At 50.7% G+C, this 25,694-nt stretch overlaps 1 protein-coding gene across 2 annotated transcripts; it reads right to left on the bottom strand.

Moving 5' to 3' along the window:
* Positions 1-2,829: 2,829 nt before the first annotated feature.
* On the bottom strand, positions 2,830-17,768 carry LOC144675621 (dapper 1-like). 2 transcript variants are annotated; one of them, XM_078536267.1, is made up of 3 exons: positions 17,641-17,768; positions 6,439-6,603; positions 2,830-4,728 (listed from the first exon to the last, which is right to left on the bottom strand). In XM_078536267.1, exon 3 carries the CDS (start codon positions 4,613-4,615, stop codon positions 2,858-2,860), a length of 1,758 nt encoding a protein of 585 aa, XP_078392393.1. In that variant the 5' UTR covers positions 4,616-4,728; positions 6,439-6,603; positions 17,641-17,768; the 3' UTR covers positions 2,830-2,857. The 2 variants fall into 2 exon arrangements, with proteins under 2 accessions (XP_078392393.1, XP_078392392.1); XM_078536266.1 differs by lacking the exon at positions 6,439-6,603 and having other exon boundaries at positions 17,641-17,766.
* Between the last annotated feature and the right edge of the window lie 7,926 nt (positions 17,769-25,694).

Below are 25,694 nucleotides of genomic sequence, written 5' to 3'. Positions count from 1 at the left end.
ACATGATGTTGCGCCGCACTCCAGCCAACTAGCCAACTGAGCTAACCCACCCCACATCTATGTCAATGGTTCAGGTGAAGAGACAGGGAGTAATGTATCGACAAAAATACCTGGAAAAATAAAAACAAAAATACCTGGAAAAACTCAGCAGGTCTGGCAGCATCTGTGGAGAGGAACATAGTTAACGTTTCGATTTCTGTTTTTCCTTAGTTCTGTTGAAGAGTCATACGGACTTGAAACGTTAACTGTGTTCCTCTCCGCAGATGCTGTCAGACCTGCTGAGTTTTTCCAGGTATTTTTGTTTTTGTTTTGGATTTCCAGCATCTGCAGTTTTTTGCTTTTATTATAGTAATGTATCGATGTTTGCTGACAATACAAAGCAATGTAAGCTGTGAGGAGGACACAAAGAGGCTACAAAGAGATATAGGCAGGTTAAGTGAGGTGGCAGATGGAGTATAATGTGGGGAAGTGTGAGGTTATTTACTGTGGCTGTAGCAATAGGAAAGCAGGATTTTTTTTTAAAAGCATGAAACTTGAAAATGTTGTTGTTCAGAGAGAGACGTGGGTGCGTTTGTACAAGGAATGCAGAAAGTTAGCATGCAGGTGCAGCAAACAATTAGGAAGTTAAATCACATGTTGGCTTTTATTATAATGCAGATTGGAGTGCAGGAATAAAGAGTTTTTTCTACAATTGTACAGGGCGTTGGTAAGATCACACCCAGGATACTGTGTGCAGTTTTGGTCTCCATATTTAAGGAAGGATATTCTTGCATTGGAGGTGGTACAGCAAAGGTTCACTAGGTTGGTCCCTGGGGTGAGGGGGTTGTCCTATGATGAGAGGCTGAGTAAATTGGGTCTATATTCGCTGGAGCTGAAAAGAATGAGAGACAGTCGCATTGAAACATTCAAGATTATGAAGGGGGTTTGACAGGGTGAATGCTGAGAGGTTGTTTCCCCCTGGCTGGGGAATCTAGAACACAGGGGCACAGTCTCGGGATGAAAGGCCGATCATTTAGGACTGAGATGAGGAGAAATTTCTTCACTCAAAGGGTTGTGGATCGTTGGAATTGGGTTGTGGATGCTCCATCGTCGAATACATTTAAGGCTGGGGATAGACAGACTTTTGGTCTCTCAGGGAATTATGGGATACGGGGAACAGGCGGGAAAATGGAGTCGATGCCCAAGATCAGCCATGATCGTATTGAATGGCAGGGCGGGCTCGACAGGCCGTATGGTCTCCTCCTGCTCCTATTTCTCATGTTCTCTCCATCAATGGAGCCCGCCAGTTTTTGGGGAAACAAAATAACTTGAAAGCCGCACCCATCGTGTGACTGTCCCTCGCGAACAATAACCTGAAGGATTCGTCCCCCAGTCCCTCATTTTCGATTTTTTTTTTAAAAATCGGGCAAAGGCAAACATCAACAACAACAACTTGCATCTGTACAGCGTCTTTAATGGAGCAAGACGCCCTGTGGCAATTCGCAGGAGCGTGTAAATCAGACAAAGATTGACACCGAGCTGCAGGAGGGGACTCTTGGACAGGTGAACAAAAGCTTGGGCAAAGGAGCAGGTTTTCAGGAGCATCTTGAATGAAAGAGAAAGCGGAGAGGTTTGGGTGGGGTCCGGGGGGCAGGGGGGGTTGGAGGGAGGGGTGATAAATCCCAGAGCTTAAGGCCCAGACAGCTGAAGGCACAGCCGCCAATGGTGGAAGTGGGAGATGCTCGAGAGGCCAGAATTGGAGAGGGGGGTGGGGTGGTCGGGCAGAGATCTTGGAGAGTTGTAGGGCTGGAGGAGGCTACAGAGATGGGAGGCGGGTGAGTCCGATGGAGGGGTTTGAAGACCGAGAAGAGAGTTTGAAATTCGAGGCGTTGCTCAATCAGGAGTCAATGTAGATTGGTGGGTCCGGAGGTGATGGGGTGAAGGAGTGCCTTAAAGGAGGTGGAGAGGTTTAGAGTGGGAACGACGGAGAGGTGTAGGTTGCTGAGGCTCATTACCAAGCCCCATACGGCCCTTGACTGCAGAAGCCTGCTACCAGCTGTTACAGCAAAAACACTTTCTGTGGTAACAGAGTTAAATAAATCGCAGTCTGGGTACACACCACAAAATTAATCGCACCCCCCTCAGTGGATACAATCAGTGAGCCCACCGGCCTGGAGAAAAACATAAGCAACTTTTAGCACAATTTGCCAACAAATTGAAACCATCCTCCAATGCGCTGCCATCTTGAAGTGATTCCCTTGGAAGCTGGGCCCCTTTGCGACCCCACGGAGAGTGCATCAACTCGCCAACAAGGACTGAAAGGGTTAACGGTCCGCAGGCCGCCCACAGGGCCCAACTCGCGCCTCCAAGTCGGAAGGTCATGGCTTCAAGTCCCAACTCCCAGAGTCGTCGAGCCCCGTGATTTAGGCCGACTGTCCGCAGCGCAGCACCGAGGGGATGCGGCACTCCCGGGGGGCGCCGTCTGTCGGATGCGGTGTTAAACCGGGGCTCCCCATCTCCCGTCCCTCCCCCCACCCCCCCCCACACACACACACACACACACACACACACACAATCCCTTGTCTGCCATCTCGGGCGGATGTAAAAGATCCCACGGGCCGCCGTCTTGAAAGGGAGGGCAGTGGGAATCCTCCGATCCCTCGACCCGGCATCGCTTGAGGGGAAGGAAAATCAGGCGGCCTGGTCATTTATCTCTGGGATCTTGCTGTGCGCAAACCGGCCGCTGCGTCCGGCCCGCGCTCACAGCAGTCGAGTGCGCTTCGAGAAGTGGAGAGCGTCGGCTGCAAAGTGCTTCCAGGTTGTCCTGAGGAGGTGAGGGCGCTAAATTTAAAATGCCAGTCTGCTTTGCTTTCCTTCATCAGACAGTGGTCATCACCTTCAGGGAGCCCGTACGGAAGCGGAGGATCTTCTTCTTCAGTGCATGGGAAGCCTTGATCTTCACGAAGATCTTCGGCTGCCCCGCGTCGCGCCCGGCGGCCTGGGGGGCCACCTGCTGCGGCCAGACCAGGCCCCCGCCCTCCTCGTCCGTGTCGCTGGAGCAGGTGCTAAAGCCGGGGGACTCCACCTCGCTCAGGCTCGACTCGCTGTCGCCAAAGCAGTTGGGGGCGTAGATCCTGACGCCCGAGCCGCCCTCCTCCCCCGGCGCCGCCGCACCACCAGGCTCCCGGCACTCGGCCGGGTACTCCGAGTCGCTGCCCGGGTGCCCCGGGGCCCCCGGGGTCTTCTGGTACCTTTTGGCCCGCCGCTGCCCCTCGGCAGCTGGGTAAGCGTCAGGCGCTGCCGCCGCCGCCGCCGCCGCCTCCTCCCGGCAAATCTCTGCCGTCGACTTCCAGCGCCGGTAGCCGCCACTGGGGTGGCGCCTGGGCCGCAGCGGCCTACTCCCCATGGCCTCGTCCCGCTCCACGGTGTTGTACTTGACGCAGGCCGCCCCCTGCTTGTTGAGGAGGCTGTTTTCCGACTGCGAGCGGCAGGTCTTCTTGCCCCGGGGGGAAGGCTTCCGCCCACTCCTCTTGGCCTGCTCGGCCTCCTCGCTGAAGCGGCACTTCTTGCTCGAGGCTTTGCCCTTCTCCCGAAGGCCCGGGGGCCCTCCCTCGGGAGACACGTCCACCGAGCGGCCTTTGCTCAGCAGCACGCCCTTGGCCTTGCCGCTCTGGTTGGCGGTGTGGGCTTTGTACGGTTGCTGGGCGGGGATGTACTGCGCGCTGACCATCTGATACCCTGCGTCGTCTGTGCCGTGCGGGGGCGAGCTTTTGTCTCTGGCCTCTGAGCCGACCCGCTGGTCAAAAGGCGGGGAGTGGGCCTCGACGGGCTCGGGCCTGGCAGACAGGAAGGCCTGAGGCCTGTCGTCCAACTCGTACACGTTTTGGTAATAACTCTCCTGAGGCGAACCCCTCATGGCCGGATGATAATTCAAATCGTGATACTCGAGCGAGGTGGGCCTCATGGGCGGGGTGTTGGACATCAGCCTGACCGGCTTCCTCAGGCTCTGCTGGGGACACTGGGCCTCCTCGATGCTCTTTTGCTGCTGAAGGACAGCAAGGAAGGTGTCCGCTGTTTGGCAGGCCGGAAGGTTTTTCTTGGCCGGCGGCTGATCCCTGTTTGCACTCCACTGGGGCCTGTACTTTGGAGATGGCAAGCTCCCTTCAAAGCTGTGAGAACTCGAGATGTTTCTTCGCTCGGACGAGGGGTGCGTGGGCTCGCAATTGGTGCTGGGCGGGCTGGGGGCCTCCATGCTCCTCTGGCATATGCTGCTCTGCCTCATCAGACCTTTTATGGGATCTGTGCTGAGGCTAGTCCTCGGCTTGTTAGATCGGACCGGGTATATCCTTTTGTGAACAAGGCCGGCTATGTAATTCTCCAGCCTCTTTGATTGCCCGGCCTCCAAGCCTTGCGGCAGCTCACCCTGGGAGCCAAAAAACATCTCACCGTCGACGTCCAGCTTGTACCCACTCAGGTAGGAGTTGGGCGACATGGGTTTCTCATCACTGTTTGCCCGCAGGACTTGGCGGAGCAGAGGGCTCTGGACCGCCATGGCATGGAGCGGGCTCGGGTACGGGAAAAGGTCCAGGCCATCACGGGTTATCAGGTCACACTGGTACTTTGGCTGCATGTCCATCAGGGCCTCGAGTGAGTCCGAGTGGGTCACGGAGAAGGAGCGGGGAACAGAAGAGACATAATCACTGTCGGCGTAGCTCAGGCTCTCCTCTCGGTCCAGGTGCAGAGGCTCAGCTGAAACAACAACAGATAGTCAAGGTTAGAAAACATTTCCCCAACGGAGAGTCCAACACTCCCAGGACAGGTACAGCACGGGGTTAGATACAGAGTAAAGCTCCCTCTACACTGTCCCCATCAAACACTCCCAGGGCAGGTACAGCATGGGGTTAGATACAGAGTAAAGCTCCCTCTACACTGTCCCCATCAAACACTCCCAGGACAGGTACAGCACGGGGTTAGATACAGAATAAAGCTCCCTCTACACTGTCCCCATCAAACACTCCCAGGGCAGGTACAGCACGGGGTTAGATACAGAGTAAAGCTCCCTCTACACTGTCCCCATCAAACACTCCCAGGAGAGGTACAGCACGGGGTTAGATACAGAGTAAAGCTCCCTCTACACTGTCCACATCAAACACTCCCAGGACTGGTACAGCACGGGGTTAGATACAGAGTAAAGCTCCCTCTACACTGTCCCCATCAAACACTCCCAGGGCAGGTACAACACGGGGTTAGATACAGAGTAAAGCTCCCTCTGCACTGTCCCCATCAAACACTCCCAGGGCAGGTACAGCATGGGGTTAGATACAGAGTAAAGCTCCCTCTACACTGTCCCCATCAAACACTCCCAGGGCAGGTACAGCGCGGGGTTAGATACAGAGTAAGGTTTCCGGTGTGTGTTTGATATCCAGATGAACTGTTACACTAGGGGCATGGCTGTAAATGATTTATTTGTTACGAGGCCAGAAGCCGTGCACTTTACAGCAGCGGGTGTTGGGGTATGAGGAAATAATTCCATATCTTCTATAAGTTCCATCTGTTCTAGCCGTGTCTATCAAGTCCAACTCCAGGTGCCAGGTTCCTTCTCTGGGGGTTTTGTTGGGTGAGGGGATTAAGGGATACGGAACCAAGGTGGGCAAATGTAGTCAAGATACAGACCCGCCATGTTCTAATTAAATGACGGATCAGGTTCGAGGGGTCGAATGGTGTCCTCCTGTTCCCATGTCCGACTCTGGGTCAGGGTTCATGGCCCCTGACCTCTGTGAAATGGCTCCTTTGGGAAATGTCCTTGTGTGGCCGATGGGTCAAGACAGGATCAGGGGTAAGCTGCGATGCCTTCATTGAGTGATACCCAGTGGACAGGTACTGTCCAGGTCCCACAATAATTGAATGACCCCTTCGGGTGGGACAGTGGAGGACATACACGCGCCCCAGGGGTCTGAAGGGGTTAGGACCCAACGTAGGGGGCGCGAAGGGAGGACATTTCCATGTGATCTGGGGAATTAAAGGGGACAAGAGCATTTCGCAGAACAAACAATTCCTGAAGCATGGCTTAAGATAGTCGGCAAAAGGAAACGGGCGAGGAGATTGAGGAGGATCTTCATTTCTACAGCGATGTGATCTGGAATGTTCTGTCGGAGAGGTGGGGAGGCGATTCAACTTTCAAAAAGGGAATTGGGTGAACGTGTGAAATGGGAAGATTAGCAGGGCAATGGTAGGAATGCTTCCAAAGAGCCAGCACAGATACGATGGGCTGAATGGCCTCCTCCTGCATTCCTCTAAAACTGCGGGCGTTGGGTTTTTCCAGCTGTCTAGCTGCGGAGCGGAGTTGTTGACACGTTGCTTCTGAGACGCTGCACTGCCCCTTTAAGAGGAGAGCCCACTGCCCCCACCCCCTGCCCCCTCCCCCTCCCCTCTCCGGATGCCGGCCGGCTCAGCACCTACCTAAAGATTTGGGGCGTTCATTTGCATAATTAATGCGAGCGTCAGCCAAGCCAATCCGCGGATAGTTGCATGCGGCAGACTGAAAGCTGGAAAAGCATTCGGCAAAGATGGAGGCAGAGGAATCGGAGAGCGCTGGGGATGGCCCTTCACTCAGCTCATAGAAGCCTGCAGGAGGAGCAGAGGAGGAGGAGGATGTGGGGGGAGGTGGGGAGGGGGAGAGAGAGAGAGAGAGAGACAGGATGGAAAAAGGGAGGGGAGGGGGGGGCGGGTAGAAAACAAATCAGAATGTTAGAGTGCGGCTCAAACATTCGCCCATTCGAGCCCCACAAGTTTCCTTCCAATGAGCCTCGTGACGTGGGAAGCTTTTCTGGAATGTCGCCTGGAATTGCACAAAAAGGAAGAGCCAGTAGCCACTAACGCATGAGAAATTGCCCTTCCAAACAAGGATGGAATCCGGAGAGAGTGTATTAAGCTGCATAGCACAGGGGGGGCTACAGCGGTGGGGACGGGTCTGTCACTGTATAACACTGGGGTACAGTACTGGTGGGGACGGGTCTGTCACTGTATAACACTGGGGTACAGTACTGGTGGGGACAGGTCTGTCACTGTATAACACTGGGGTACAGTACTGGTGGGGACGGGTCTGTCACTGTATAACACTGGGGTACAGTACTGGTGGGGTCAGGTCTGTCACTGTATAACACTGGGGTACAGTACTGTTGGGGACCGGTCTGTCACTGTATAACACTGGGGTACAGTACTGGTGGGGACAGGTCTGTCACTGTATAACACTGGGGTACAGTACTGGTGGGGACAGGTCTGTCACTGTATAACACTGGGGTACAGTACTGGTGGGGACGGGTCTGTCACTGTATAACACTGGGGTACAGTACTGGTGGGGACAGGTCTGTCACTGTATAACACTGGGGTACAGTACTGGTGGGGACGGGTCTGTCACTGTATAACACTGGGGTACAGTACTGGTGGGGTCAGGTCTGTCACTGTATAACACTGGGGTACAGTACTGTTGGGGACCGGTCTGTCACTGTATAACACTGGGGTACAGTACTGGTGGGGACAGGTCTGTCACTGTATAACACTGGGGTACAGTACTGGTGGGGACAGGTCTGTCACTGTATAACACTGGGGTACAGTACTGGTGGGGACAGGTCTGTCACTGTATAACACTGGGGTACAGTACTGGTGTGGACAGGTCGTCACTGTATAACACTGTGGTACAGTACTGGTGGGGACAGGTCTGTCTCTGTATAACACTGGGGTACAGTACTGGTGTGGACAGGTCTGTCACTGTATAACACTGGGGTACAGTACTGGTAGGGACAGGTTTGTCACTGTATAACACTGGGGTACAGTACTGGTGGGGACAGGTTTGTCACTGTATAACACTGGGGTACAGTACTGGTAGGGACAGGTTTGTCACTGTATAACACTGGGGTACAGTACTGGTAGGGACAGGTTTGTCACTGTATAACACTGGGGTACAGTTCTGGTGGGGACAGGTTTGTCACTGTATAACACTGGGGTACAGTACTTGTAGGCACAGGTCTGTCACTGTATAACACTGGGGTACAGTACTGGTGGGGACAGGTCTGTCACTGTATAACACTGGGGTACAGTACTTGTAGGCACAGGTCTGTCACTGTATAACACTGGGGTACAGTACTGGTGGGGACAGGTCTGTCCCTGTATAACACTGGGGTACAGTTCTGGTGGGGACAGGTCTGTCACTGAATAACACTGGGGTACAGTACTGGTGGGGACAGGTCTGTCACTGAATAACACTGGGGTACAGTACTGGTGGGGACAGGTCGTCACTGTATAACACTGGGGTACAGTACTGGTGGGGACAGGTCTGTCACTGTATAACACTGTGGTACAGTACTGGTGGGGACAGGTCTGTCTCTGTATAACACTGGGGTACAGTACTGGTGTGGACAGGTCTGTCACTGTATAACACTGGGGTACAGTACTGGTGGGGACGGGTCTGTCAGTGATGGTAACAGGGAGATAAATTATAGATATCACCCAACTTTGAGGTGTGTTGGATTAAGTGCTCTAAACCCAATGTGGGCACTGCTCTCACACTGATCTTAATACCCGGGCAGTAAAGTCAATCACAGTTAAGGGTATTTTTCCACATGCTGTAATCGTCTCTCCGTATCTTTGTGACATCCGGCCACTTTCCAATCCTCTGTGCTCATGCAGCTCCGGCCACTTTCAGCACCCCCGATTTTAATCGCTTCACTGCGATTGCCTAGGCCCTAAAACTCGAACTCCCTCCCTAAACCTCTCCGGCTTTCCCTCTCTCTCTCTCTCTCTCTCTCCTCCTTTGAGACCTGTCTCTATGACTGGGCTCTGGGTCAGCTGTCTTAACAAGCCCTTGCCTGGTTTGCTGTCAAGGTTTGGTTGCTGAACACTTGCGGTCACAAGTGTTTTGGGATCCTCTCTCTATGTTAAAGGTGCTATATGAATGCAGGTTGTCGCTGTTGCCTCATTTTGAGGGTGCTGCTTCCTACTTAGGCTGTCCACGATTGAGAGGGTCGGTGGGAAGCAGCTCAGGAAGCCGCAAGAGGGAAGGGGAGGGGAGGGGAAAGCTGGGGTGGGGGGCGGGGACCCCCTCCTTATCGCTTACTGACCCGACCCACAGTTCAGACCCCGACTCGCGTCACGGGAAGGAATTGAAACAAAAAGCCGGACTCCGCCCTCCTGACTGCTGGCCTGTCATTCCTCCATCAACGTGTGCGCCCGGGCATTGGGGGAGGACCGGGATCGCACTCAGCTCTTTTGGCTCTTCCCTCCCTCCCCACAGCCATCGGTCAAACAGCCCGTATTGCAGCTTGTCGGGGAGAGGCCTGACTGTAGGGTTGCCAACCCTCCAGGATTGGCCTGGAGTCTCCAGGGATTGAAGATCGATCTCCGGGATACTGCCGTGGGCCACCCTGGACAAAGATCATCGGGACATTAAAGAATGTTGTTTCTTTTTGTAATTGTCTTTGCGCATTTCTCTTTGCCACATGTAAAAATACAGAAAAAGTCTGTTTGGCTGACAGTCAAGCATCATCCAATTGGTTCTATTTGCTCTCCAATTGGCATAGGACCATAAGACATAGGAGCAGAAATTAGGCCATTCGGCCCATCGAGTCTGCTTAGGAAGGCCATACCTCACAAGGATGGACGTGTCGGCCGACTCATGGCTGGAGTGTGGGGGGTGGGGTGCGAGTCATGCGGTGGAACCTCCAGGAATAGATTTAATGACAGTTGGCAACCCTACTCCCCACCACAACCACCGGCCCACCAACCCACACAGTCAAACAGCCCACGGAGTGGGTTGCTGGGCGAGGCCTGAGGTAAATCCCAACCCAGGAGCGACGGTTGGGGAGACGTAGAAAGCGAGACCAGGGAGGAGGGGCTTGTAATGATTCACGTATCTGGTCACGGGGTATCAATGATTTCACAAGCTGCTGGTAGATAATTGCTGCTCTCTCAGCCTCTAATAGCTCTCAGTCTTCCAGTGGCTGGCTGCCAAAGCCACTGAAGGGAAAGCACTGAAGGGAAAGATGACGCAAGACTTTGGGAGCGTTGTCAACCAAAAGGTGGACAGTAATAGACTTGAGGACACGTGGGGCGGATGGAACTCGATGCGGGGAAGCGTGAAGTGATTCACTTTGGTCAGAAGTGACGGGAGGAGGCAATAGAAGATAAAGGATACAATTCTAAAGCGGTGGGGGGGAGCAGGAGCAGAGGGAGATGGGGGTCTATGTAACGCAAATCATTGAAGGTGTCAGGGCTGGTTGGGAAAGTGATCAATAAGGCACCTGGATTTTGTAAATAGAGAGTGCAAGAGCAAGCAGGTTATAGTGAACCTTTATAAAATAATGATGCGGCCTCAACATGAGCATTGTGTCCAAATCTGGGTACTGGACTTTATAGGAAGGACATGAAGGCTTTCGTGAGAGTGCAGAAAGGATTTACGAGAACAGTTCCAGGAAACAGGACTTCAGCTACACGCATAGGGCTGGAGAATTTGGTGCTGTTCTTCTTAAAGAGAACATTGAGGAGCTTTTGATAGATCTGCTCAAAATCATGAGGGGTCTGGACAGGGGGGATAGAGAGAAACTGTTCCCATTGGCGGAAGGGTTGAGAATCAGAGGAATTAAGTTGTTTGGCAAAAGAACCAAAGACAATATGAGGGGAAGCTTTTTTTTATGCTGCGGGTGGTGAGGATCTGGAATGCGCTGCCCGAGAGTGCAGTGGAGGCAGGTTCAATCATGACTTTCAAAAGGGAATTGGATCATTATCTGAACAGGAGAATATTGCGGGGGCTACAGGGAAAAGGTGGTGGGGGTGGTGGGGCTAGCTGAGTCACTCTTGCAGAGGGCTGGCACGAAGACAAAAGGCTGAATGGCCTCCTGTGCTGTAACCATTCTATATGCTAATATCTATGGATTGCAAACGCTGTTTTTTTTCCTCCCTTTCACTCAGTGTCGCCCTGCCAGAACAGGCCCAGGTGCCCATTCTGCAAGCGCCAGGTGGCGGGCAGTAGAGAGCCACTCAAGATTACGCCTGGCTTCGTCGCCCAGTCTGATCCTGTGGGCAGGAGGGCTGGGCTGGAGTTTTCCCGCTGCCAGCGTCGGAATGCAGGGGCACAGCTCGCCTGCCTCGATCGGGCCAGGGGACAGGCCCTGGGATCTCCCATTGTTTTCAGGCCTTGGGTCCCACAGGGTAAGTTGCACACGCCCCATTATGGCCAAGGTGCTCAGGGCACTTTACTTGGCGGCATGGCTCTGGACGTGCAGCTCGGACGCAATATGGGCCACACACCAACTTTACCTACTTCCCATCAACTCCCAAACTTAACCAATCGTGGCGCTCGGAAAAACACAACACACCTGACCAATGAAGCTCGAACAAGACAGAGCAAGAGAACAAAGGAATATGAAGGCAAATGGAATGGATCACTTGGGCCACATTGAGTCTAAGAGCTACAAGTTGGGGCAGCACTGGGGGAAATGGTGACTTAGTGGTATTGTCACTGAGTAATAATAATCACTAATAATCCAGAGGCCCAGGGTAATGCTCTGGGTACATGGGTTCAAAACCCACCAGCTGCCCTAGAACCTGAAATTGAAAGCTAGTCTCAGTAATGGGAACTATCATTGATTGTCATAAAAACCCATCTGGTTCACTAAGGGAGGGAAATCTGCCATCCTCACCCGGTCTGGCCTACATGTGACTCCAGGGCCACAGCAACGTGGTTGACTCTTCACTGCCCCCTCAAATAGTCTGGCAAGTGACTCAGTTCAAGGGCAGCTAGGGATGGGCAACCAATGGTGGCCTTGCCAGCGACACCCACATCCCATGAAAGAGGAAAGAAAAATCCTCCAGGATTTTCCAGCCACTCCTGGTGCCGGGATCATCCAGCCCTGCGGGAAGTGGGTGGGTTTTCGGCTGGGCTGCCGAATCTCCCACAGTGGAGGCGGGGGGGGGCTGGAAAATCCCGGCCTTTGTCTCCTGAGATGAAAGATGAAGGGAGAAAAGACAGACTTGCGTTTATATAACGCCTTTCACAAGGACCTCCCACAGCCAATTCGACACTTTTTTTGAAGTGTAATCACTGTTGTGATGTAGCAAAGGCAGCGGCCAAGTTGCGCACAGCAAGCTCCCACAAACACCAAGTGATGGTGACCAGATAATCTGTTTATTTCAGGGGTGTTAACCAAGGTATTAATATCAGTCAAGACAGCTGGGAGAATCCCCTTCTTCAAAATAGTGACATGGGATCTTTTACATCCAACTGAGAGGGGAGGCAGGTTTATTTGGAAGGTGATGAGGAGAAATCTTTTCTCTCAGAGGGTCACGAGTCTTTGGAACTCTCTTCCTCAAAAGACAGTGGAAGCAGGGTCTTTGAATATTTTTAAGGCAGAGCGAGATAGATTCTTGATAAGCAAGGAGGGGTGAAAGGTTATTGGGGGTAAGCGGGAGGTTACAATCAGATCAGCTACGATCTTATTGAATGGCAGAGCAGGCTTGAAGGGCCGAGTGGCCTACTCCTGCTCCTAGCTCATACGCTCATATGAAAGATGGGACCTCCTGTAGTGCAGCACTCCCTCAGCACTGCACTGGCAGTGTCAGCCTGGATTTAGCTGCTCAATTATCTGGCATGGGGCTTGAACCCACAACCTTCAGGCTCAGGCACAAGAGCACTGATCAATGGCTGGCACAGGCCAGGTTGCTGGGCCAGAGACTTACTGTGAAAGATGTTGGGCCAAGTGGCCCTAGATTTGCCCTAAGTGCGATTCGGTAGGTGTGAAAAAGGACATTTTACCCGCCGGGCGCAATGGTGGCTTTTCACGCCGTATCGTCCCAATCCCGCCTTGTTAATTATGCATTCCCGGGAAACACACCATTTCGATGCCGGGGGTGGGGGGGCTCTGATTTGCCCACCGGGCCAAAACCTCACCACTTCTTCATGCCGGGCACTATATTTAAAGTCCAGCTGTGCACACACCTCTCAGAGCTTCCAGCCCAGGACTACTGCAAAGAAGACATGACCCCAAAAGGCAAGAAGACGGCAGCCCCCAGGTTTAGTGCCACATCCCTCGAGCACCTTTTGGACGCAGTGGAGGCCCGCCCTGATGTCCTCTATCCCCGCTCTAGCCGCAGGATGGGCAGCAACATCACCAATCCAGCATGGGAGGCGGTGGCAGCAGTGGTCAGCGCCAGTGCCCTGCAAAAGAGGACAGCCACCCAGTGCCACTACAGGATGAATGGTCTCATCTGTTCCGCCAGGGTGAGTCACTCTTCTCATCGCTCTCAACTCGCACACTCAAAAACCCATCGCACATCCACAGGGGTCTCACACCTCAAGGGACAACATCACTAACTCTCACACACCCCCTCACATCTCCATTAGGCTCTTACTCTCTTGCGCTTGCATCCTCATCCTGTCCATGGATCCGTTCACCACACAAACATTCCACGCAGTGCCATGTGTCCCGGTCACACTCTCTCCATCTGTTTTCATGCAGGAGAAGCTGACTCACATCAACAGGGACAGGTCCCAGACTGGGGGTGGAGTGGCCCACATTAGGCCCCTCACTCACTTTGAGGAGTGTGCCATCGTGCTGGCTGGTGAGGATGTGAACTGTGCCTGCGGTGACAGTGAGGTCAGTGGCGAACACCTTCGTGAGGATCCTGCACCACATCATCCCTCCCTCAATGCAGATTTATTACAATGAGGTTCCCAACGCCCAATGGCGGAAAACGAGGCCCCTCCCGTTGATGGGCAGAGCGGATGATTGCAAGCTGGTTTCACGACGCTGTGAAGCTGATTTTTGGCCTTCTCTCCATATTGTCCGTTCACACCCGATGCCAGCGGGCATGGAAAATTCCGCCAGTTGTCTAGCTGGTGAAACCGAAAGGTGCCAGGCCAGAGTGAAATGGGTAGAAGGCCTGAGGTGCCAGTCTACTTACTCTTCAATCAATACCACTAAAACAAAACATCAAGTCTGCTGTTTGTGGGAGCTTGCTGTGCATTATATGGTTGCCGCATTTATGGGTTGCCAACTGTGATTGAATGTGTTCCTGGAGGTTCCATCACATGATTTGCCCCCACGCTCCAGCCATTAGTCGGCCAACACGTCCATCCTTGTGACGTACGGCCTTCCTACGCCAATTGGAAAGCAAAAAGACTCATTACCCAATTGGATGATGCTTGACTGTCAGTCAAACAGCCTTTTCCTTCATTTTCAATATTTTTATATCTGGTAAAGAGAAATGTTCAAAGAAAATGACCAAAAAAGTATTTTTTAATGTCCCGATGATTTTTCTCCAGGGTTGCCCACAGCAATGTCCTGGAGTTTGATCTTCAATTCCTGGAGACTCCAGGCCAATCCTGGAGGGTTGGCAACCCTAGCTGCTTTCCCTACATTACCAACAGTGACAATGCTTCAAAATAAGGTACTTCATTGACTGTTAAATGCTTTTGGACCCCTTATTGTTGTTGTTACTTGGGCTTCAGCTTCGATAGAGGGCTTTCAGTGCTGCTAAGGATGCTGGGATAGCCCATCCTCCATCGCCTGCCATCTCTCTGCAGCAAGGAAGCACAAGGCAAAGACCGAGCAGGTTGTTGGCGTGGCCCCTACAGGCATGAGATTGTGAGCTTGAGCCAGACAGAAAAGCTGGAGGTGATAGTGAATACAGAACTGGACTGGCAAACGAGAAGCCAAGAGTTCAAATCCCACTCGGGCAAGTTAGAGGTGAATTCAGTAAATGTTGTTATTAGAAAGACAGCAGAGAAATGATCAGGGATGTTGCTGGACTTGGATTAACTGATCCTCTGATTAATTCTTGATGCCTTCAATAGCGACACAAGGATCCACACAGTTGCACAGACAATTACTATGGAATGATACCTATCTCTCTCAGATGAAGTGCTGAACTGAGGCCCCCGTCTGCCCTCTCAGGTGGACGTCAAAGACCCCCTGGAGCCATTTTGAAGAAGATCGCCACCCCTAACCCCACCGCCCCGGTATCCTAGGCCAATAGTTATCCCTCAAGCAACATCAATAAAACAGTTGATCTGGCCATTATTACTTTGCCGTTTTTGGGATCTTGCTGTGCGCTCGCCGGCTGCCATGTCTGCTACAATGGAGACGGCGAAAGCGCTTCATTGGTCAGAAAGCAGCAGGATGGGCCAAGCTGCCTCTACCCGTGCCCATGTTGTACTATCGTTTTAGGAAAGAGCTGTGGAATGTGCTGAGGACATGAAAGGCGCTATATAAATGCAAGTCTCCGTAGAAGGCTCACCCTCTGCCGGGGCGAGCAGTAAAGGTGGCCTTAAACATCCCGAGGGCGGGCAGACAAAACAGCTGGGATGAAGATTTCACTTGTGAAACTTGGGGGAGATGGCAGTGCAGTGATAATGTCACTGGAGCGCTATGTGAGAGAGCCAGGCTGATGCTCTGGGGAAATGGACTCAAATCCCACCACGGCAGCTGGTGGAATTTAAATTCAGTTATGGAATTGAAAGCCAGTCCCAGTGACGGTGACCGTGAAACTATCATCGGTTGTTGTAAAAACCCACCTGGTTCACTAATGCCCCTTTAGGGAGGGAAATCTGCCATCCTTACCCGGTCTGGCCTACATGTGACTCCAGACCCACAGCGATGTGGTTGACTCTTAACTGCCCCTTGAAATGGCCGAGCAAGACACCCAGTTCAAGGGCAGTTAGGGGTGGGGCAACCAATGCCGACCTTGCCAGCAATGCCCACATCCCATGAAAGAATAAGGAACAAAAAATCACCAGGCTCGAGAAAGTGCAAAGGAGACTTTTGGGCGATTAAAACCATAGAAACATCACGTTGCAGAGAGAGGCCATTCAGCCCATCCTGTCTGCGCCGGCCAAAAAAAAGAAACCAGCTGCTCATTTTTAATCCCACTTTCCAGAACCTGGTCTGTAGCCTCGCAGTTTACAGCGCTTCAGGTGCAGGTCCAGGTAAATGTTAAAGGAGGTGAGCGTTTCAGCCTCAACCCCCCAATTCAGACAGCGAATTCCAGTTTCCATGTTCTTGTTGGCCAAATGCCACTCTGTTATTGACACCTTGACATGTTGTGATTAGCGACTTACAGAACACATTAAAGCCCGGAGCGGAGACAGAGATGGCCCTTCCCACTGTCCTGCTGCCTAAGAGAATGGACGTGCCTGTCTCTCAGTGACACTGAGCCCTCCAGGCAGTCACTGACAAACGCTTTGTGAAATAACTCAATCAACGAGGGATTTTTCCTGGTTTGGCTTCTGAAACAAAAGCAACCAGAGAGACACGTACAGAAGCAGCGACGGACAGGGGGAGGGACCGGGGCAGTCAGAAAGATGCACTGAGAGAGTCAAGAAAGAGGGAAAGGAAGATCGTGCATTTAGATAGTGCCTTTCGCAACCTCGTCACCCCCCCCCGCAAACACTTTAGGGCCAGTGAAGTCCTTTCGAAGTATGGTCAGTGTTGCAATGTCGGGGAATAAGCGAATAGAAACAGGCACAAATACAACCAGGCGCTAGTGAGATAGAGAAAGGGGGAAACTGGGCTGGAGAAAGAGAGGGAGATACAAGAGCAGAGAAGGACTGGAAAGGACACGAGACAAATATAAACACACAATGGGAAAGAAAGACACTATTAATGAGGGGGCAAACGAGAAAGGAATCGGAAAAAGGCAGCGAGAGACACAGAGTGAAAACAGAGACAGTTTGAAAGGATATAATACAAATATAGAGGGAAACAAATGAAATAAACAGAAGAGATAGAAGGGCCAGCCAGAGAAATGATTAAAAGGCCAGAGCTATTTGGCTAGACCATCCGGCTACTTCACAGTGGCACTGAAAGGCAACTGCAGTGGGGTCATTCCAGGAAGAACCCAAGGGCACAGCAATCAAACATCGCCCCTAAACTGACCTCAAACCACTGCCTCGGGACATTGTGCATCTCAAACATAAACATCTGGAACCAATCTTTTCTCTTCACAGATCCAAACAGATGTGCCAGGCAATTTCAGCAGTTTCTGTTTGTTTCAGGGCCAACTTGCTGAACGGATGACAGCAGCAGGGAGTCTCATCCACCGCCCTACCCCCGACATCTCGGAAAATGGCGTTTTGTGCAGCTCACGAATTTCTTTCAGTGAATTCCCATGTTTCAATGGTTCAGGGTGTCGGATCATAACAAAAGGCTCCAATCAACTTCGGACACTGACCAGCATCGAGACTTTGTGGAGCCGCTTTCGCTTCTGTATATTATTTGACTTGTAAATAAACCCGACTAAATTGATTTAACCTGTTACTCTTGGTCGAGTCACGTGATATTTTCCATCTGCGAAGATGCCAGAAGAACATTGGTGGGCATTGCATGTGTTTGCCTGTAAGGGTTTGGGTGAAGCTCGTGGATGATTGCTAAACCAGGGTATATCCGTGTGCATGCAGATTGAATAAAGAGCGCTGAATCATTACATATCCTGTCTGTTTAGGGAAATGGAACGGCTGGTTAACAAATCAGCAAGAAATGTAACATGATAATTGAAAGGCATTCTGTTTGACAGGAATGTAGACTCACTCAAATTTTATGAATACTCACCCCCTCCATTCCCACTTCCCCCCACCCCCCCGCCCCACTTCCCCTTCCCCAGGTCGTGGCTTACCGGAACTTGGACGGCTGTCAGTCTCCGGCTCCCCACCAGACGTCTGGGTCGCTTCCAGTCGGAGGTCATTGACCTGCCTCTCCAGTTGCTGGAGAGGGGTGAGGAAAGCGAGCTCTTGGCGTCTGAGCCCATTCTGGGATAGAAAAAGAGGGAGAACAGGGAGAAAGGAAGACATCGTTAGATACCGTTAGACATTGTCAGATATTGATGATTACACAATGTTCAGAACCATTCACGACCCCTCAGATATTGAAGCAGTCCATGTCCAAATGCAGCAAGGCCTGGCTAATATCCAGGCTTGGGATGACAAGTGGCAAGTAACATGCGCACAAGTGCCAGGCAACAACCATCTCCAACAAGAGAGAATCTAACCGTCGTCCTTTGACATTCAATGGCATTACCATCACTGAATCCCCCACCATCAACATTGGTTGCCATTGACCAGAAACTGAACTGGACCAGCCATATAAATACTGTGGCTACAAGAGCAGGTCAGAGGCTAGGAATCCTGAGGCGAGTAGCTCACCTCCTGACTCCCCAAAGTCTGTCCACCATCTACAAGACACAAGTCAGGAGTGTGATGGAATACTCCCCACTTGCCTGGATGAGTGCAGCTCCAACAACACTCAAGAAGCTCGACACCATCCAGGACAAAGCAGCCGGCTGGATTGGCACCACATCCACAAACATTCACTCCCTCCACCACCGACGTACAGTGGCAGCAGTGTGTACCATCTACAAGATGCACTCACCAAGGCTCCTTAGACAGCACTGCCCAAACCCACGCCATCTACCACCTAGAAGGACAAGAGCAGCAGACATATGGGAACACCACCACATGGAAGTTCCCCTCCAAGTCACTCACCATCCTGACTTGGAAGTATATCACCGTTCTTTCACTGTCGCTGGGTCAAAATCCTGGAACTCCCTCCCTAACAGCACTGTGGGTGTACCTACACCACATGAACTGCAGCGTTTCAAGAAGGTGGCTCACCACCACCTTCTCAAGGGCATTTAGGAGTGGGCAATAAATGCTGGCCTAGCCAGCGACACCCACATCCCATGAATGAACTTAAAAAAATTGAAGACATTGTTGCATATGGATATGGTCATATCACATCACGAAATCTAACGCACATGTGTCACTAGGAAGACTGCAGCTGTTCCTTGAAAAGAAAGAAATTGCATTTATATAGCGCCCTGCACTTCGGGATGTCCCAAAGTGCTTTACAGCCAATTGGGTGTTTTTGAAGTGTGGTCACTATTGCAATGTAGGAAAAATTCATTGATGCTTATGTCTAAGCTCTGCAGAGAATGTCTTTTATTTCATTTTCTGAGGACTATTATTGAGCCACCCTGTGCCTGAACACAGCACCTAATGTGATACTGAGCCACACTGACTCGAGAGGTCTGAAGTTCAAATTCTCTGTTGGTTGTGCCTCTCACTGGTGAAGCAGAAGAGTCCTGGGTTCAAGCCCACCCACCCCTCCACACCTCCCCCCACCCCCAACAGTGAACAATCCAAGGGCAGGACAGGGTGAGTGCTGCACTGTCACAGGTGCCTCCTTTCATTAAACCAAGGCTGCATTTGCTCCCTCAGGTGGACATCCCAAAGCCCTTCACACATGAACATAAGAATTAAGAGCAGGAGGAGGCCATTCGGCCCCTTGTTCCTGCTCCGCCAGTCAATAAGATCACAGCTGATCTGATGTGGCTCCACTTTCCTGCCTGTCCCCTATAATCCACAATTCCCTTGTCCTGCAAAAATCTACCTAACTTTGCCTTGAATAATGTCCCAGCCTCCACTGCTCTCTGGGGAAGAGAATTCCAAACACCACGCACCAGCCAATGAGTTACTTTTCAAAGTGCAGTCATTCTTGGAATTGAGGGATTGTGAACAGCCAATGTGCACCCAGCAAATTCCCACGAGTTGAGGGTTTGACATTACCAGGACACTGGGGAGAATTACCCTTCCTCTTCATGTCCATATATACATAACATCAGTCAGACTTCCCTTTAGAATTATCTTTTCCACAATTCCCATTCTATGTTGAGTTAGGTGATCTCAGTGGAAGGGGTGTGTGTGTGTGTGTGTGTGCGCGAGTGTGTGTGTACAGGAGTGAGTGTTGCGATCGACTGTGAGAGTGTATGTGAGCAAGTGTGTGTGTATGTGTGAGTGTATGTGAGCAAGTGTGTGTGTGAGTGTGAGTTTGTGTATGTGAGCGAGTGAGGTGTGCATGTTTGTGATGGTGAGGTGAGTCAGGAGTGTGTGTGCATGTGGTGTATGAGTGAGGTGTGTGTGTGTGTGAGAGAGAGAGTCTGTGTGTGTGTGAGCGAATGAGGTGCGCATGTGTGTGATGGTGAGGTGAGCGTGCAGTGTGCATGTGTGCATATGGTGTATGAGTGAGGTGTGTGTGTGTGTGAGAGAGAGAGTCTGTGTGTGTGTGTGAGTCTGTGTGTGTGTGTGAGAGAAAGAGTCTGTGTGTGTGTGTGTGTGAGCGAGTGAGATGCGCATGTGTGTGATGGTGAGGTGTGGAGTGTGTGTGCATGTGGTGTATGAGTGAGGTGTGTGTGTGTGTGTATGTGAGAGAGAGTCTGTGTGTGTGTGTGTGAGAGAGAGAGTCTGTGTGTGTGTGCAAGTGCGGTGTGCATGTGTGGGATGGTGAGGTGAGTGAGGAGTGTGTGTGCATGTGGTGTATGAGTGAGGAGTGTGTGTGCATGTGGTGTATGAGTGAGGAGTGTGTGTGTGTCTGTTTGTGGGAGAGAGGGGTGAGTGAGTGTGTGATGTGAGAGCGAGGGCTGAGTGTGAGAGCGAGCGGTGTGTGTATACAGTGGAAGGGAGGGATTGAACCTGGCTGCAATGCACCTCAGGGTTGATCAGCTCACTGCCACTCACTGCCCGGACTCTCACCATGAAGAGTGGTGGGCATGGGTGGAGTGTGCCAAAGGGCGGTTGGAGCCAGTGGAACTCGTGGCCCCAGCAAGAGGTGGTGCTGTCAGGAGTGGAGGACATGAGGGGTAAGGGGAATGGACAGCAAGAGAGAATACAGAGGGTGAAAACAAAGAGAAGGGGCCTTTCATCCAATAGCGAGCAAGGCCATCTGTCTCACCCCGACGCCCGCATTGTTTTCAGGGTCAAAATTTAAAGCCTACTCCCATTTATTAGAAAAGTGTGGCAAATTTTTGATCGAAGCCTCCACACAGCTGCTCATGTCCACAATGTAATTTCCCTTTATCCAATCAGCTTGTCCTTCAGCCGATGGAAATGAGTCACTGTGGACACCGCGTGTCACGTGACCAGCGTGAGCAGACTGCGGATAGGTCTGAAGGGCAAGGTCAAAGGTCAAGTCCATCAATCTTCCCGGCCTATCAGCCAATTTGTCAAGAAGTCCATTATTGCTATTCAATCAGATGCTGAAAGATTTTGTCTATCCCAGTTTGAAGCAGTTGTCAGGGCCTTTTTTTTGAAAGAAAAAGAGAAAATCTTGCTCTCTAGACACTGGGCTGTTTGGAAAACCCTTCCTCCTCTCCCACGTACCACCGCTGGTGGCATCTTAATTATTTCTCTTGAGGGACCGAGAAGCGTCGAGGTCCATTATTCAGGGCACCACCAAAGTTGTATGTGAAGTGAAGACGACGAGATAGGGGGACAATTTAGAGATGGGGAGTGTGCCTCCAATTCATTAGAGGGGAGGATGAGCTCAAAGGACAGGATGGGGGAGAAGGGAGGAGACATTGACTAACACAGAATCTTGGCTTGGCTTAATGTGACAGGCCAAGAGGCTTGGATAACAAACAAGGCTGGGAAACAAACTGAATAATGAACAGCTGGCAATCTGTCTCCTAAAGTCACATTTTCATGGCAAGTGAGAGAGGGAGACAATACAAATGCTAATACACTCATTCGCATATCTCAGGATCTGACATGCAGGCTGCGAGCTGGATGAGTTACTCCATATGGATGATGCCAGGTTGGCAGGGAGGAATAGGGGGAATGGCCAGAGCGTGCTGAGGGAGGGAGGGAGAGAAGGAGGAACCCGATGAAAGGCTGGAAGGGTTGAAAGAAGAGTCCCAAGAAGAGAGCAATTGAAGAAACAAAGCTCTCCCCCTTTCCGCCAACTAAAGTCTCCCGTCCTTCACCCAGCAAAACATTCGCTCCCTCCACCACCGACGCACAGTAGCAGCAGTGTGTGTACCATCTACAAGATGCACTGCAGCAACTCACCAAGGCTCCTTCGACAGCACCTTCCAAACCCACGACTGCTACCACCTAGAAGGACAAGGGCAGCAGACACATGGGGAACATCACCACCTGGAAGTTCCCCTCCAAACCACTCACCATCCTGACTTGGAAATATATCGCCCGTTCCTTCACTGTCGCTGGGTCAAAATCCTGGAGCTCCCTCCCTAACAGCACTTTGGGTGTACCTACACTACACGGACTGCAGTGGTTCAAGATGGCGGCTCACCCACCACCTTCTCAAGGGGCAACTAGGGATGGGCAATAAATGCTGGTCGAGCCAGCGATGCCCGTGAATGAATAAAAAAAAGCCAGCCTCATCTTTCTCCCATTCTCTCCTGAATCTATGACCTCTTGTTGGGATAGGTTTTCTCCCATCCCTTTGACTTGGTATCTCTCCCTCAACCGTCATCCATCAGACAGGTCATCACATTGCTGTGGGATCTTGCTGTGTGCAAATTGGCAGTCAGTGGGATAACTTTGAAGTGTTGCCCACTGTTGGAATGTAGGAAACGCGGCAGTCAATCGGCGCACAGCAAGCTCCCACAAACAGTAACAATGATCAGGTCATCTGTTTTATTTTGTGTGACGTTGATTGAGTGATAAATGTGGGCCAGGATACCAGGGAGAACTCCCCTGCTCTTCTTTGAAATAGTGACATGGGGTCTCTTATACCCCCCTGAAGAGGCATAACATCAGTTTAATGTCTCATCTGGAAAATGGCCCCGCACCACCCTCAACAGTCCAACATTCACGCTTTACTGGCACTGGGAGTGTCAGCCTGCATCTTGCGCCCAAGTCTCTGAAGCAAGTCTCAAATGTACGGCCTTTTGAAGCCTCACTGATTGTTCCCTTCAGTGGACCCGCAGGCACTGAGGCTAAATGCGGCAAGTCCAGTCAGCTGAGCTCGGGGATGGGCCTATTCTGTAGGCCTCAGCGTCCCACAGTGCCACAAGTCCATCCACAAACCCATCCGATGAACCATTTTATTCTGGGAACATTCCAAACCCAATTCCATTTGACCTTAATCCAATTCGGAAACTGGGATGACAGAATCAGCCCTTTTGCATTCTGCTGATGCAATGAACTTTAACAAGGACAATATTTCAGAGTTAACTGTGTACAGCAACACTGGGAGCTTAGGGGGGCAGTCCCACATGCCTCTTGGATGCCAGTGAACACTACCAGTGGAATAAGAATTGACCGAGTCTCAGTTTTGAAACCTAATGTGAAGTAAATGATTTTTAAAAATCTGTTGTTAATGTTAGACCATTCACAACACAACATCACAGCAGCGTCTACAGAGAAAAGGAGAGAGATATATTTAATCTGTCAAAGGAAAATATGTTGCTATTTTTGGAATTTATATAATGAATAAATTGAGGCCCAGCAGGGTTCCACTTTTCTCTTTGAATTTTCTCACTCCTGCTGGGAGTGGCTTCCTCAGTCACTGCAGCCAGGGTCACAGTTCCTAATCAGTGACTCTGACCCACACTAACATGGTTGGTGCTTGACTGCTCTCTCACGTGACTCTTGTTATGATCCCCGTGAGGAAACCATAAACCCAAATAATCAAATTTACCGAATGACACCCAAATGAAGAAATTACCAACAAGATTTCACTTTTTGTAACTTTTACGTTAACACACATCAGAACCAGCGTGAATTAAACATGATGCTTTCAATACAAAGGTGAATCTCACTTTAAATAGCCGATACAGCAAAGTCTTACACAACCACGCACATTCCCCTTCAGTGTGTATGTCATTACAGAGCTACACAGTTCCACAATATGCTCTCCTTTATTCACAGGGTAGGTCAGGAGTCCTTTCCAACGCAGCTTTCAGCTCCGTGTTTTACAGGTATGATTATTATCAACAAGGGACACCTTTATGAACCCTCTCTCCATCAGGTCACAACAGTCCTATTGGTGCAATTTTCCAGACTCCCTTTTCAACCGGCCAACCAATAACAGCCTGGTTCACTGGTTGGCCACGTCTGCTAAAACATCCAACTTTTTAATAGTTCTAAGCTATTCACACAGCATTCCAGGTTTTAGAATGTGCTGCCTCCAAGAGCTTCTGCATCTAGGTGCTGATCTCCTTCTGCCTCCAGTTCTCCTTTGTGTCTGCCATCCATACGCCTTTCATATGTTAACTCCCCCTTCCTGTTGATACTGCTTACAAGTCAAGGGTTGCCAGCTCACATGGCCCAGCATTTCTTATTATTCAAGAAAATGCAATTGATCCCTTTACAATTGATGCAAACTCTTAAAAGTCCTTTTCAAACATTCTTGAAAACAATAACAGATTCCACTGACATTTTAAAGAAATTACAAATCTTCCTTACTGTACGACTTCTGGGTCAAAGGTGGTCACACTTGGAAAAAAGAAAGTTTCACCATAGTAAAGTTTTCTTTACAACAGTGTTTGAAATACAGCAAGTTATTAACCTCAAAAACACTTTAACAGCTAGGATCAGGCTCAGCTGAGATAGCCCCCGTTGCTTCATTAGGCACCATCTGTTAAGCACCATCTAGACTTTTAACAGGTAGGGAGGCCATTGGGTGAGTGACTGGGTGACAGCTCAGGAGATGTACACCAACAAGAGGCAGCAAAAATCTTCAACATATCTTCAAATTTACACCCTAGGACAAGGCCCACCAGCCCTCCGTCAGCCACTTCTAAACAACGTTACCGTCCCTATCTCTTGTGGTGAAGCATACATTGTTCTCATAACTCTTGCTGTACAAAGCATCTCTTCTCTCTTCCTTCCTACCTTGGTCTTCCAGTAGAATCCTCAGTCCTTGCCAATGCGCCAGTGGAACCAATGGAAAACACTTTCACGATTGATCCTCTCAACACTTAACTTTCTCTGCCCAGGTGAACATAATAAATAGGGGCAGGAGTAGGCCATTCGGCCCTTCGAGCCTGCTCTGCCATTCACCATTCATGACTGATCTTCTACCTCAATTCCCCTCACTATAGCCCATATTCCTTGATTTCTTTAGTATCCAAAAAGCTATCCGCTCATGACTTGAATCCACTCAACGACTGAGCAACCACAACTCTCTGGGGTAGAGAATTCCAAAGGTTCACAATCAATTTGATTACGGTTGCCAACCCTCCAGGGTTGGCCTGGAGTCTCCAGGAATTGAAGTTCAATCTCCAGAACACTGCTGTGTGCAACCCTGGAGAACCTATTAAAAAATATTGGGGTTTTTTTGGGTCATTTTCTTTGAACATTTCTCTTAACCAGGTATAAAAATATTGAAAATGGAGAAATACAGGCTGTTTGGTTGACAGTCAAGCATCATCCAATTGGGTCTTTTTGCTTTCCAGTTGGCGTAGGAAGGCCGTAAGTCACAAGGATGGAAGTGTTGACCGACTAATGGCTGGAGCGTGGGGGCGAGTCATGTGATGAAACCTCCAGGAATACATTTAACCACAGCTGGCAGCCTTACATTTGAGTGAAGAAATTTCTCCTAATCCCAGTCCTAAATGATCGACCCCTTCTCCTGAGACTGTGGCCTTGTGTTCTCGATTCCCCAGCCAGGGGGAAACAACCTCTCAGTGTCTACCCTGTCAATCACGCACCTTCAAAATTTTATATGTTTCACTTGGATCCCCTCTCATTCTTTTAAACTCCAGGGAATATAAGCCGACTCTACTCAATGTCTCCCCACAGGACAATCACCTCATCCCAGGAATCAGTCTAATGAATCTTTGTTGCGCTCCCCTCTAGGGCAAGTATATGCTTCCTTAGGTAAAGAGACCAATACCGCACACAGTACAGCAGATGAAAGGAACAATTT

The sequence above is a fragment of the Cetorhinus maximus genome, unplaced genomic scaffold (genome assembly GCF_964194155.1).
Source record: "Cetorhinus maximus unplaced genomic scaffold, sCetMax3.hap1.1 HAP1_SCAFFOLD_1059, whole genome shotgun sequence".
Lineage (NCBI taxonomy): Eukaryota > Metazoa > Chordata > Chondrichthyes > Lamniformes > Cetorhinidae > Cetorhinus > Cetorhinus maximus.
This window is presented reverse-complemented; position numbering and strand designations above follow the sequence as displayed.

What these genes read in the sequence shown, in the direction of transcription:
- LOC144675621 (XM_078536267.1), bottom strand. Translation starts at nt 4,615, where the DNA reads ATGGACATGCAGCCAAAGTACCAGTGTGACCTGATAACCCGTGATGGC.